Below are 15,564 nucleotides of genomic sequence, written 5' to 3'. Positions count from 1 at the left end.
CTCCTTAAAAGATTAGCAAGTTAAGAATAAAGAAATAAATATAAATAACAAAAATAAATGAGAAGGAATAAAAAATATACCTGGTCTTTCAACAACATAGAAATGAATTCGCCAAGCAGTTGTGAAGAAAGTATGGATTGTGGTGTGGGCATGGATTCCATTGCAGGAGAACAGGTTAGTGATGAAGAAAAATTTTAAGAGAAAAAAATGGGTAACAATAGAAAAATCAGATTTGTGACTTTGAATTTGGTAAACATAGGGAATATATATATATATATATATATAAACAGAAATAGGAGAAGTCATAGTTGTTGGAAGTATCCGTACATACTGGACAGTCTGCTGTACAATAATTATTGGAATTGTTTTGGAATAAATGACAAGTTAATAAATACGAATTTAAAAATAAAACGTAAAATAACAAAAAATGAATTATGAAGCGTCGTAAAAGTATAAGAAAAATCATTCAATGTTTTGTTGAGAAAGCTGAAAAATAATAAATCAATGTAAAAATTGTTCTTAAATTGTTCTAGGTAAAAATGTAAGATCTGACATGAAAAAGAACAAAATATGGGTAAAAACAATAGTGTATGATCAACTCTTTGTAAAATGTCCAAATAAAAACGAAAATCGGGTAAAAATAAAGAGATCTGCTGATAGAATGCATTATTAAAAAATACCATCAACGAAAAAAAATGACACAAACAGAGATGAAGCTACAAAAATGAAGATGATGAACGGTTTGCTTGTAAAAGGTGGAAAAATACAGAAAAATTGGTAAAGAAAAAGGAAGATTTTCATACAAATTACATACCAATTAAGTTGTACAGCGAAAAAGACTATTGCATGCGTTTGAAATCTTCATTTGAAGCCTGTAAATAGAAGAAAAATATAAGAAACAGTTAGATCAAAGTAGATCAACGCCAAAAATAGTTAGATCAAAGTTTTTTAAACCTGTCTTTAGATCTGTCGCGGTGAACCATATTAGACATGTAGAAAAAATAAAAAAATACCATCATCGCAAAAAATAGTTAGATCTGAGAAAATAAAAGAACAATATGAGTTATTCGCTTGAGAAAGGTCAAAATGAAAACGAAATCTAGGTAATAAAACCATATGTCGCAGTGACCCATATTAGACCTGTAGAAAAACGCAACAAATAGTTAGATCTGAGAAAATATAAGAATATGAGTTGTTTGCTTCAGAAAGCTCAAAATAAAAACGACTTATGGGTTTAAACCTGTAAAAATAAAAGGTGAAAAAAAATATACATACCAGTTAAGTTGTAGAGCGAGAAAGACTCTTGTATGTGTTTGAAATCTTCATTTGAAGGCTGTAATCAAAAGATAAATACCATCAACGCAAAAAATAGTTAGATCTGAGAAAATAAAAGAAGAATATGAGTTGTTCGCTTGAGAAACGTAAAAATGAAAACGAAATCTGGGTACAAAAAACATATGTCGCACTGACACATATTAAACCTGTAGAAAAAAGCAAAAAATAGTTAGATCTGACAAAATATAAGAAGAACATGAGTTGTTTGCTTGAGAAATGTGATAACACAAACGAAAACGATATCTTCAGATCTTCTCATTTGAAACAGCTGAAAAGAATGAACAACACAGATATACCACAAAAAAAACTACAGATCTGAAGAAGTTAGCGAAATTGAAAAAGAAAAGTCTGAAGATGAAGAGGTGTTGTGTGCGCGTGAGAAAAACATAGAAAAGAGGAAGGTTGAGAAGAAGCTGAAGAGTCTAGAGTGTGCGAGTGAGAAAGACCTGAGAAGAAAAGAGAGAGATACAGAAAAAAAAGGTGAGATAACTTTCGCATTTTGAATTATTTTTTGAACGCTGAAAATTTTGTTTGATTGACACGTTAGCACTTTTTCCTGTTGTAGAATGAAAATTTTGAATTGAATTGGATCAAATATATTATTTAATAGAAAAACTTTCCATTTGTTAGTTCAGAATTGTATATAGTATTAGATACTTTGCTTCTAATCTCTCTCACCATAAAAAATCCAAACATATATTGACTACCACTTCATTTATATGAACTTGTTCGAAAATATGCATTAACTCTCATTTGTGTTAGAACTCTGCATCAAATAGCTAATATATTCATAAAAGCTCCTCCTACTACTTCTATTAATTTCATTGACAAGTTGAAAATCATCAACAGAAAATATTAAAATAAAATATAATTAGACATTATATATACAATCAATTATTTAATTTACAATTATATATATATATATATATATATATATATATTATATTATATGATATGATCAATTATTTTGTATGTTCAGCTTATTAATATATTTTGCTGTTATATATAACTATTATTTTTATGTTAACTATATATATATATATATATATATATATATATATATATATATTGATTGAATAAATTATTTTATTTCTTTTATCCTTAATAATAATTATCAACGTATTCATATAAAATACCACCATTCATTTCATCATAATGTTAACCCCGCATTTGGTCCGGCCATTCAAAATTATTATAGAAAAACAACCGTGAAAGACAAGAATTTGAGTTATTTAAGTATTTGTTCACTTGGCGTTAGTTGTTTATGATGGTAGCAGTCCACTTAAGGCTAAATGTCCCTCTATTTGTCATGAAATTTCATTTTGGTCCTTGAGTTTTTCGTTGTCTCAATTTGGTCCTCATATTCTTAAAAATGACTCAATTTGGTCCTCACCGTTAACTTTGACCAGACGGTGTTAAAGTCAACGCCACGTGTCAATTTCTGGTTTTTTTAATTTTTTTAATTTTAATTTTTTTAATTTTTTTTTTAATTTTTTAATTTTTTTTTTAAATTTTTTCTTTTTGACACGTGTCACTTCATAGTCGTGCCACGTGTCAAAGTGACTCAATTTGGTCCCTATATTTGTTTTTAGTTTCAATTTAGTCCCAATTTTTGTAAAAATGAAGCAATATTGTCCCTCTTTAGATTGAGACTCAATTTAATCTTTATATACAACTTATGATGATATTCTTAATAAAATTGACATTTTTATTAAATATTTATAGAAATATTTTTAAATAATTTTTTTTAATTTTATTATTAAACAAAGTTAAACCCCAAACTTAATTTCAAAAATTAACAATTTTTTCATCATATATAAAGGCATCAAGTGTATCATATTATACAAACTTGGTAAAGATTAAAAATCAAATAACTTGTCACACATAAATTTAGGAACTAAATTTCAAGTTCAAAACAAAATCAAAGTCTAATGTTTTGTGTAGAATTTAAAGTTAATTTAAAATATTTATAGAAATATTTAATAAAAATGTTAATTTTAGTAAGAATATCACCATAAAATTTATAAAAAAGTAAATTTAGTGTCAATTTGAGAAAGGACAATATTGCTTCACTTTTACAAAAATTGGGACTAAATTGAAACTAAAAACAAATATAGGGACCAAATTGAGTCACTTTGACACGTGGCACGATTATGAAGTGACACGTGTCAAAAAGAAAAAAAATTTAAAAAAATTTTTAAAAAAATTTTAAAAATTTAAAAAAAATTAAAAAAATTAAAATTAAAAAAATTAAAAAAACCAGAAATCGACACGTGACGTTGACTTTAACACCGTCTGGTCAAAGTTAACGGTGAGGACCAAATTGAGTCATTTTTAAGAATATGAGGACCAAATTGAGACAACGAAAAACTCGAGGACCAAAATAAAATTTCATGACAAATAGAGGGACCAAAAGGGTAATTTAGCCGTCCACTTAAATATGTAAATATAGTGTAGATTGTTTTAGAAAGATTAAACATTAGATTATTATAATAAATATTATTTTAATATCATGACGGAAATTCCGATAGTAAAACAAACTGCAGAGGTAAAAAGATCACATCAAAAGTTAATACATCAAGAAATAAAATAAAAGGTTTAAACGTTTTCTTTAATATATCTCTTAATTTAAACAATTCGCTTTTGGTCCTCTAATTAGTTCATAGTATACACTCATTCATAAATGGAAAACAGCTGTTAAAATACGTACTGTTGGGAAGATTCAGCAATTATTTTGGTTGACTGACCATGGAAGAAGATAAAGTTATCAAATATCTTATTGTCCGTTTCATTGCTACATTAACCCTGCACTGCACTGAGTCATTGGCATAAAAGCTAGCAGCACTTGAATCCATACCATGGATTTCGATTTTGATTGTAGGGCTCTTCTTTCTGTTTTCCTTCATGTTGTATTAGAGAAGCTAGCCTTTACCGAAATTCTCGATTTCTTTCGTGCAAGAAAGCTTGATCACAAACTGCTGAACAAATTGAAAACCAAATTGAATTCCATCGATTCTCTGGTTGATGATGCAGAACGAAAGCAATTCACGGATCCACATATCAGAAAATGGCTGCTTAAGGTTAAAGATGCTGTCTTTGATGCAGAGGATCTCTTGGATGATATACAGAAGCTCTCCAAAAGAGAAGTGAATTCTGAATCTGAACCTCAAAGCACTAGTGGTTGTACTTTCAAGGTACTCAATTTCTTCAAATCTTCTCCTATTAGTTCCTTTGACCAGGAAATTGAGTCTAGGATGCAAGAAGTCATTGACAACCTAGAATATCTCTTAAGTCAAAAGGGTTATCTAGGATCGAAAACAACCAGAGGTGATAGATATGGGTTGAGTAATGAACGACCACAGAAATTCCCCTCAACTTCGTTGGATGTTGGAACTGATATTTATGGTAAAGATCATGTTAAAGAAAAGATTTTGGACTGGCTAATATCCAAAAACAACGATCCTAACCCGCTATCAATACTTTCTATTGTGGGAATGGGTGGGGTGGGTAAGACCACTCTTGCTCAACATGTATACAATGACCCAAGAGTGAATGAGGCTAAATTTGACGTCAAAGCTTGGGTTTATGTTTCAGACGAATTTGATGTTTTCAAAGTATCAAAAACAATTCTTGAGGTGGTTACTATGTCAATTGATGATAGTAGAGATTTAGAGATGGTCCACAGAAGATTGAAAAAAGAATTGTCAGAAAAAAGATTTCTTCTTGTTTTGGATGATGTTTGGAACAAAAATAAATTTAAATGGGAAGAATTACGGGAGCCCCTTCTTTCCGGAGCCCAAGGGAGTAAGATTTTAGTCACTACACGTAATAAGGACGTTGCTTGTACCATGCAGTCAGAAGAACTCTCTCTAGAGCTATTACAGGAAGATGATGGCTGGAAGTTGTTTGCTGAACATGCATTCCGAGATTATGATATTCAATCATATGCAGAGTTCAGGGAGATTGGCATGAAGATAGTTAAACAATGTAAAGGACTACCTATTACCTTGAAAACAATAGGAAGCCTATTATACAACAAAGCATCTGTTTCAGAGTGGGAAAGTGTGTTCCAAAGCGAAATATGGGAATTTTCACAAGAGCATTGTGATATTATCCCTGCTTTAGCACTGAGCTATATCCATCTTCCTTCCCATCTGAAGATCTGCTTTGCATATTGTGCCCTGCTACCCAAGGATTATGAGTTTAAGAAGGAGCATTTGATGCACTTGTGGATGACTGAAAATCTCCTACACTATTGTCAACATAGTAAGACTCCAGAAGAAGTTTGCGAAGGATACTTCAATGATCTATTGTCAAGATCCTTCCTCCAAAAATCAAGTAAAAAGGAATTATTTGTCATACATGACCTTCTAATTGATTTGGCAAAATATGTTGGTGGGGACATGTACTTCAAGTGGAAAGTTGATAAAGAAGAGAAGATACAAAAAGAAACTTGTCATTTTTCGGTTGATCTTGGATCTAATCAATATTTTGATGGGTTTGGAACATTATGTAATATAGAAAGGTTACGTACATTTATGCCAACAGGTAGGAGCATTGATTATTTCTCGCATTGGAGTATCAATATGTTGATAAATGAACTTTTCTCCAAATTTAAGTTCTTACGAATCTTATCTTTATCTCATTGTTCTGACATTAAAGAGGTACCTGACTCTATAGGCAATCTTGAGTATCTTCGTTCTTTAGACCTCTCTAATACAACAATAAAAAAACTAACAGAAAAGATATGTTCACTCTCCCATTTACAAATACTGAAGTTGAACTACTGTACAAAGTTGGAGGAGTTACCCTCAAATTTGCATCTGCTCACCAATTTGTGTCGCCTTGAATTTATGAAGACTAAAGTGAGAAAGGTGCCATTGCATTTGGAAAAACTGAAGAATCTTAAAGTAGTAATCAATTCCTTTAATGTTGGCCATGGCATCGACTTCGGAATTCAAAGGCTGGGAGAGCTCAACCTTGAGGGAAGTCTGTCAATTGAGGAGCTGCAGAATATTGAGAATCCTCTGCATGCATTGCAAGCAGATTTGGGGAATAAAACATTCCTTGAGAAGATAAAATTGCGATGGGGTGGGGATAGGAACAGTGTTAATTCAGAAAAAGAAGGGGGCGTAATTGAGAATCTACAACCTTCTAAAGAATTGAAGGAGTTGTCTATCTTCAGTTATGGTGGCAAACAATTTCCAAATTGGTTACTAGAAAATTCATTGCGGAATATGGTGTTGTTAGAGTTGGATGAATGTGAATCTTGCCAACGTTTACCTCCGCTGGGTCTTCTGTTATTACTTAAGGTCTTGAAAATTAGAAAACTTGATGGTATAGTGAGAATTGATGCTGATTTTCATGGGAACACATCTTCTTCATTTAAATCCCTAAAAACATTGGAGTTCTCTGATATGAGTCAATGGGAAAAGTGGGATTGTCAAGCTGTGATAGGTGCTTTTCCACGTCTACAACATCTTTCTATAAGTTCTTGTCCCAAACTTAAAGGACACCTTCCAGAGCAATTTGTTCCTTTGAAAACACTACGGATTACAGATTGCCAAGGACTTCAGTCTTCCGCTCCCAGGGCTCTAGATTTAGAACTACGTGATTGTGGAAATCTACAGTTGAACTGGGCTACCATGAAAAGGCTGAAAATGGGTGGCCACAACATGGAAGCATCATTGCTGGAAATTGTTGGGTCTGACACTCTTCAACACTTACACATTTATTCAGTCTCGAAGCCAACCGGTGATGGCTATGTATCTCTATGGACATTTCCATTAGATTTCTTCCCAACACTCAGGACCCTAAATCTCAGTGGGTTTGGTAATCTACAGATAATTTCACAGGATGACGTTCATAATCATCTCGATGATCTGACAATCAAAAACTGCCCCAAATTTGAGTCATTGCCTGCAAACATGCATACACTGCTTCCATCTCTCAGTTGGTTATACTTAGAAGACTGTCCAAGACTTAAGTCGTTCCCTGACAGAGGTTTGCCATCAAATTTATATGACATAACACTCAATAATTGTTCTAGACTTGTTGACTCCCTGAAATTCAGAGACAGATCCACTTTGAAAAGGTTGTCCATTAAAGAATTGGATGTAGAATGTTTTCCTCGTGAAGCTTTGCTTCCACACTCTCTTACTTCTTTAGCCATCCGTGATTGTCCAAATCTAAAAACACTGAACTATAAAGGGCTTTATCAACTCTCGTCTCTTAATTCATTGGTTCTTGTTAAGTGTCCCAACCTCCAATGCTTACCAGAGGAGGGTCTTCCCAAATCAATTTCATATCTTTGTATTGACGAATGTCCTTTGCTCAACCGGCGTTGTAAGAAAGAAAGAGGCAAAGACTGGAAAAAGATTGCTCACATTCAAGACCTGGATATATGGTAGTGAAGGGTTTGTTTTGAATACTAGGCTACAATTTATTTTTCTTTTTTTTGGATGTGTATGAACTACTTTTCTTTTTCGTTGGCACTCCTGCAAAAAGCTTATGACAACCCTTTCCATCAATTTTTTTTTTTAACACCATAATTATTAACCGTCTTTCTCTTTATATTATATTAAATTTAGAATAAATTCAGGTATAACAAATATATCTGCAATTAAAATTTGAAGTGCTCAATTAAATTAGGAAATATAAAATGTTATAGTTGTAAAGCTTAAATAAATTTCAAGTTTCTAATATATTTTTTATTTTTATTTTTAATATCTAATAAATTACTTTTGATAATAAAATACCTAATAAATTATAAAGTTTTGTTTGAACTTCTTGAAAAATATATTTATTTTGTATTTTGTATTTAATATTATATTGTTTCTTTTAACTTATACTTAAATATTTTTAAATTTGTTTTTTTTATATCATAACCTATGTTGAAAATAGGTGATAAAATTGACTTAATGTATCGATCTGATTCATTTGCGCGTTTGATAATGACTTTCTAACTTGACGAGTTGAAGTTTGGATTGAATTTAATTTATTTATATTAGTTTATATATGAAATTGTGTGTTTTAAGCAATGAAATATAATGATGTGTATGTAAACTATAATAATAATAATAATAATAATAATAATAATAATAATAATAATAATAATAATAATAATCTATAACTATATATAAAGGAGATTATCTTTTGTGTCCACATTTCATAATTTCAACTTTATCCTTTACAATTTAATTATTTATTAAATTTTTAAAAATTAATGGTTACTTTTACAAGTTTTTATAAAACTATTTACTTATTTTCTTCTTTTTTTTTCTCCTACTATTCATCAACAATTATTTTTCTCATATTTTCTCTATACATTTTACTTTATTTTTTGTAAATATACTTTTATTTAATTTATTAACTTAATAACATTACAATATCATCAATTATTAATATAATTCAAAAAATACGTACACACAACGTCTCTGTATCGTGCATGTGTTTACGCTAGTAATAATTATAATAATATAATGGAATTTTCTGTAGACAATGGCAATAGACTTTTAAATAGAAAAGTAATTACTCGTATTATACGCATGGGTTAAGTACTTAGAATATCTGATTTTTTTTTTTTTTACACTATAAATGTATGATAAATAATATATTTAATTATCTTATTTTTATGTAATAAAATTTACATAAAATAAAAATAATACATTTTTTATTTTTAAAATTATAAATAAATTAAATGAAAATAAGAGTATAATTTTTTTATCAGCAAAACAATTATATAATTAAAAAATAATTGAATTGTCTCAACATTTATATAAAATATAATGTTTAAAAAAATCACTTAAACATTTCACATAACCCTTCTAAGAAAATCAAAGTTAGTTAAACATTTCACATGCATTTATCAAATAAAGCCTTGTTTCAAAACCATCCTCTCTTACTCGAACAGAGGTAACAATTTCACACCCTACATATCTTAGATTTTGTTTTTGTAATAAAATAATATATATTTTAGTGTGTTATAAATTGGAATAACTAATATTTTTCCGGAATCATAAAAGGAATGAAAATTAAGCTTATCATTACGTTAACAGAATTTATAAAAGTAAATAAAATCTATATTTTCGAATTTTGGATTAAATGTGAATGTCATTTAAATGGTTTTAAAAAAATAACGACTTGTAAAATCATGAACTTGGCCGTAACTTCCAACTTATTTAGTTTGGCATGGGATTATTTAGTAAAACCATGAAGTTGGTCTAATATTTTTATCCTTTCGTACTAATTATTTGGAATTTTAACTCTAATTGGTGCTTCTTCTAAAAAGTTGAATTCTTATTTCTTTTTTCGTTGTGATTAGTGCTTAGGCGTTTTAGTTTTGTAATTTCTCATTCACAAACCAGTTCTATTATTCCGAAAGTAAATAGTCATTTTCTTGTAAATATTAGAAATTTAATAAAAATTGACATATCTAAGCTTTCTAAGTATATTAATTAATGATGGAAAACATGATGAGATATTAAAAAAGAATTGACAATGTAATTCTTATCCTTTATTGCTGTTCTAGCCACAATATATATACAAAAAAATTACATACCTAGCTACCTCCAATCTATCCGATCTATGTTTAAACCATTCATAACTATGATCTGTACAAATTGTCATGATTATAACATTGCTAGTTTAGCATAAGAAGGCACATGGCCGGTAGCAATAGTTCATCACAAAAGTTGATCACGGATAAAGTCCACTTCTATACGTTTGGTGCGCTCATGGAAACAGAATTATAGACAATGTAAAGAGCATATTGATTATCACAATAGAATTTTATAGGTCTATGATGATTAATATCAAAACATGACAATAGTTTTTTAAGCCAATTTAGATCATAAATGGTAGTAACCATAAAATGATATTCTCATTGAGGCACAATGTAACACCCTCTATTTTATATTAGTTATATTTAACTTTCTTGTTTAAATATATAGTAGGAAGTAATTTTATGATTTCATAAGTAAATTGATAAAGGGCTTTATACAATGTAAATGATGATTTCTTTTTGTGCTAACTACTTCTTATTTTGAGTTGTGTAAGTAAAAGTGTGATTAAGGCTTCATTAACCATTGGATTAAGCTGAAATTTTTATAGAGCATTCTTAAAACATAGTTCTTCAATATGAACGGTGAGATTTTGAATTGGAGGTGTATGCAAGGAGCCGTTACTTCCTCACTTTAGAGTAAAAGTAAGGTCTTCAGCAGCTGTCCAGTTCTGAGTTACCTTAGTAAATATTTTATTCCCGATTTTTTAACCGTTGGATCAAGATGAACTTTTTATACAGAGTTACTAAGACATAGTACTAAAGTTTGACCGTTTGGATTTGTATTTAAAGGTCTGTGGTTAGATAAATAATTTTTGCAGTTTGAACTAGCGTCAGTTACGTCCTGTTTTGGGTTATTTTAGTAAAAATTTCATTCCCGTTTTATTAACCGTTGGATTGATCTCCAATTTCTTCGACCTATTCTAGAGACATAGGTATTTAGTTTTACCGTTGGGATTTACAAATAGAGCTGTGTGTTAAGAGATATGAATTTTACACTTTGGAGTGAAAACAAGTCTTCTAGAAAGTCAACAAGTCTTCTTGCAACTACCATGAAGTCTCCTACAATGGGAATTTCGACCAAGCTTCTCTCTATGGTCAAAATAAACTTATCCTCACTAAGGAATCTCATAAATTTACCATCAATGCATCCTTATCGCTTTGTCCAAGATTTTTCCTATAAATAGTAATTCATTTCACACATCTTCTTCACAAAAATCCAAAACAATAGAGAAGGGGAGGTCTAAACTCTTGGGAGAAAATTAAAGTAGGAGAGGTAAATCCAGAATCTTGAGGTCTTCATTTTCATCTTAGAGTATAATTAGCATCTCCAAGGTATGGGGTCTATCTCAAATCTCTAAGTCTTTATCTTAGCAAGTTTTCTTTAAGTATACAATCTATCTTCTTGATTCTGAAATTTTTATACATTATCTTGAAATTTTGAGTTGAAAAATGGATTCCTTGGGTATGAAAACCTAGGGTTAGGTTCAAGAATCATCTTATTTGGAGTTTTACACAAAAAGTTATAAATAAAACAAGTTTGCTATTTTACTTATAAAATTTTATACGAAAATTATGTTTTAATTATGATTACTGTTTTGATTAATTTTCTGTAAAGTTATTGAGAAAGAATGATTCATGCTTCGTTATTAATTTTAAATTCTTTTTAACTCGGTTGCTTTTACTATTTTGAAAATTGTGACAAATTAAAAACGCACTTGTTATGTTGTCAAAATTTTGTGAAAGTCTCAAGAATTATAAAGATAATGTGAAAGGATGATTGTAAATTAAAGTACAGAAATAAAGAATAAAAAGGACTGTATAGATAGTACAGAGATACACTGGGTATAGAGTCCAGAGAAAGGTCTGATAGACCTAGGAGAATCGAGGGTGGTGATATAGATACCCTAGATTGACGTATACAATTAGCCGGGTATTCGAAAATTCACAGGTCTCACACTCTATTCTCGACCGTCCTCTTGACTATATTTTAAGACCAGGAAGGTGGAATAACGTACACGTTGTATCCGTGGAACGTTTAGCCTGCTGACACTATCTATATTGGCGTAAGACCATTATGATTCGGAAAAGTCTAATGGCAGCGTTTGGGACCCAAAGTATATAGAAAAAGAATATGAGATGAATATATTGATGAGTTGAAACTCAAACTTATACGAATATGATTATTAAAAGATTGAAAATGAGGATTTTGATATCCTAAATTTAAAACATACGGAAATTATTATTTTATTGATTAATTTGATTTTGATATTTTTGGGCATGGTTAGTTATGACATTATGAAGATTTAAACTTTTGTGAAAATGTTTCATTCAATTGAAAGTTTATTCAAATGACCATATTTTGAAATGTTATGATGAAGCTTCAGAGTTAAGGGAAAGACTCTTACTTTCTTTATTTTTCATAGGAAGAAATTGCAGACCTAGAATGTAACAATGAGATTGTCTAGTTTAACTTTTCATGCAAATTTGGATTCTGTTAAAGCTACAACTGATATGGTGTGACTTGTTTGTGATGTATTTCAAACTAAGAAGTATCTTTACTTGGTTGTAAAAGTATACACAAACTTCTATTACAAACACTAATATGTATGATAACATTTTATTCGCATAAATATCATGTAAGTCTAACAGATGATACATTTGAGTGATGTATTATAATTTCTTTTGTTTGGTATTTGTTAAATGAATACAAATAAATTTTCCTTACATAAGTAAATGATACATTAGACAAGTAAAGAACATCTAGTAACACCGGGTTTTAGTTGGGGTGTTACACACAATGTTACCAACAACAACACATGCTTTACCATAAACCACATATTTTTCTTTTTACAATATTATCCAAATTTATTTTTTATATACCTCAGTAAACCACTATCTCAATTACAATGGATTTATCCACCACCCCAATTTAACTATTTAATTTTTTTTCATCAATTTAGAATTTGGTTATGTAGACCTGAAATTTAAATGGATTTTTCATTTTTTTAGTTTAATATAATTAAATTTTAATTTTAATATTTTGTAAGAATAATACTTTTCTTTAAAGAAATTGATATTTGGAAATAATAACATTCTTTCACAAATTGATTTTGGTTAATACATTGTTTAGCGTATATCTAATTTACTAATAAAAGTTGTTGATGTTGTGATACAATTGAGGGTGTGGGTTGATTAGGTATTTTATAGTTAGAACACATCCGCCGCAAAATTCAATAGGAAGATTGGCTTGAAAGTGTATGTAGTGCACGAACAACATTGAGAATATGTCTATGCTTTCGTTCTACTCGCCCATTTTGTTGAGGAGTTTCTGTATAAGATGTTTCATGCACAATCTTGTGATTTTGAAAATAATTATCTATGCAAACAAATTCCGTGTCGTTATCAATACACAAAAATTTCACTTGTTTGTTAAATTGATGCTCCACTATAGCAAAAAATTGACATAAGCGTGTGAAAAATTCTTTCTTTTCTTCTAATAAATAAATCCATACAACTCATGAATATCATCTACAATGGTCAAAAAAATATTGAGCACGATAGTAAGACACAACTCGATAGGGTCCCCATAAGTTACAATGAATTAGTTAAAAAATATCCATTGTTTTATTAATATTGAGAGGAAAACTTCCTCGACATTGCTTTGCTCTAATAAGGCAAACATCACAAGCTTTATTGCATAATGCATTATTTTTACTAACAACAATATTTGGAATAAGCTCTATAACCTTACAAGAAGGGTGTCCAAGTCTTTTATGCCATAAATCGAAATCATTCCTAGATTTTACAGAAGCAGCAGTAACATCCCCTTTCTTCGTTCACCTATTCCAATCACCATCATCGAGACACAGTCCTTGATAACATAAAATTTGTCAGTAAATTGGGCCATATATTTAATTCATCAACAAGTTGTGATACTGAAATCAGATTGCATTTCAAGTTAGGCTGATAAAGAACATTGCTTAATTTTAATGTTTCACTAAGCACCATCATTCCTTCCTTAGCAGCAAAAATTTGTTTTCCATATGGAAGCCCTATTGGGCATTCCAACACATTTCTCGAATCAGTCAAGTATTCTAGCTCTTCTGTCATATGATGAGAAGCACCTATATCGATAATCCATTGAGTAGAATTACGCTTACCAGTTAGCTTTTCAGTAGTGCCTAATTTAACATTATTTAAGAGATTCACCAAAGTCCACCATTGCCTATCTTTTAGTCCACCAGTAGTAGAATTGTCAGCATTAGTTATATCATAAGGTGAGATTGTCTTTCTCACCTCATCTTCGTTCGTCATTTTGGTAATATCAAAGAAAAAAACTTTGATGCCATAAAGAAGAAATGACAATGTAATTCTTGCCCCTTTATTGTTGTTCTAGCCATAATATATATACACAAAGATTACATAACTAGTTATCTCAATCTATACTAATTACATTTAAACCATTCCTAAATATAATTTGTACAAGTAGTCACAATTATAATAGATATTATAATTATGGTAACAAAATCAATTATAATAACAAAGAATATTTATAGAAAATATTAGGGAGTATCAGTAATTATTAAGGGATATCTCATTAGATATTTTAAGTTTTCTCATGTAAATAATAATATTAATATAATGTATGAAAAGTCTCAAGATTAAATGGGTTAAATACAAGTCATCTTTGATGACCCACTCACCTTCCAGCTTAGTTAATGCAGAATGAGTGTGGTTTCATGAATGGCTTTAGATTCTAATAGCATGAATGGTTTTCTACCATCCAATTTTGAACCACACAACTTTTCTTTTAGAAAAATATTAGGTGCTCTTCTTTTTGTTTTCAGCCTTACAAACATGATGTAATGGCAGAATATGAAAGTGTTGGGCTAATAAAAATAACATGTCTTGAAAAGTCCCACATCGCTTAAGATAATTAACAGGGTGGGTGTTAGTAACTATATAATGGGCTCTAAGTCTATGATGTTCCTTGTCTTAAGTCAAAAAAATTTCAAGCTTGTCTTTGACTCTTATTTCTTATACTCTTGTAATAAGAGCGTTGTGTGAGGTGTGGGTTAAATTATTGCTTTAGAAAGAGTGGGTGTACTCAGGGTCAAAGGGCATGAGAGAGTTGTCTATGTGTTTCCTTGTGTTTTATTTTATTTCTCTATTAATAAAGTGATTTTCAGGAGTTTTTCCCATCAGAAAGCTGCAACAACATAGAATTCACGTATATTTATATATCATGTTGAAAAGCATAGAGTGATAAGGGGTGCCTTTACAAATGGAACGTCATGAAATTGATTAATCAGTAGATGAAAGAGGAGACAACGTGGTTTATTGACACAAATTGAACCAAAAATTAATATTAGATAACATTGTAGGCTCTTACAAAATTAGTAATCATAAAGAAAACCATGCTTTTAACATTGTACACTAATTTCCATTTTGAACTTTGTATATAGTTGTTTACCAATGAGATCAACAAAAATATGCTTTTAACATTGCTTACCATTTTTATTGCTTATGAAGGACATAAAAATATTTTCAATTAAATTCTTAAACTTGGACTATACGAGGAGGATATCAAATACCCTTCAATAGGTAGATATTTAATATTCACAACTGTTGGAAATAGTCCAAGTGTGAGTCGAAAGTCCCACATT

The 15,564-nt window shown here is 30.0% G+C and overlaps 1 protein-coding gene across 1 annotated transcript; it reads left to right on the top strand.

Moving 5' to 3' along the window:
• Positions 1–4,040: 4,040 nt before the first annotated feature.
• LOC114168241 (putative disease resistance RPP13-like protein 1) lies at positions 4,041–7,890 on the top strand. Its single transcript, XM_028052987.1, has one exon. It carries the CDS (start codon positions 4,194–4,196, stop codon positions 7,743–7,745), a length of 3,552 nt encoding a protein of 1,183 aa, XP_027908788.1. The 5' UTR covers positions 4,041–4,193; the 3' UTR covers positions 7,746–7,890.
• Positions 7,891–15,564: the final 7,674 nt, after the last annotated feature.

This window comes from Vigna unguiculata, chromosome 11, assembly GCF_004118075.2.
Source record: "Vigna unguiculata cultivar IT97K-499-35 chromosome 11, ASM411807v1, whole genome shotgun sequence".
Taxonomy (NCBI): domain Eukaryota; kingdom Viridiplantae; phylum Streptophyta; class Magnoliopsida; order Fabales; family Fabaceae; genus Vigna; species Vigna unguiculata.
This window is presented reverse-complemented; position numbering and strand designations above follow the sequence as displayed.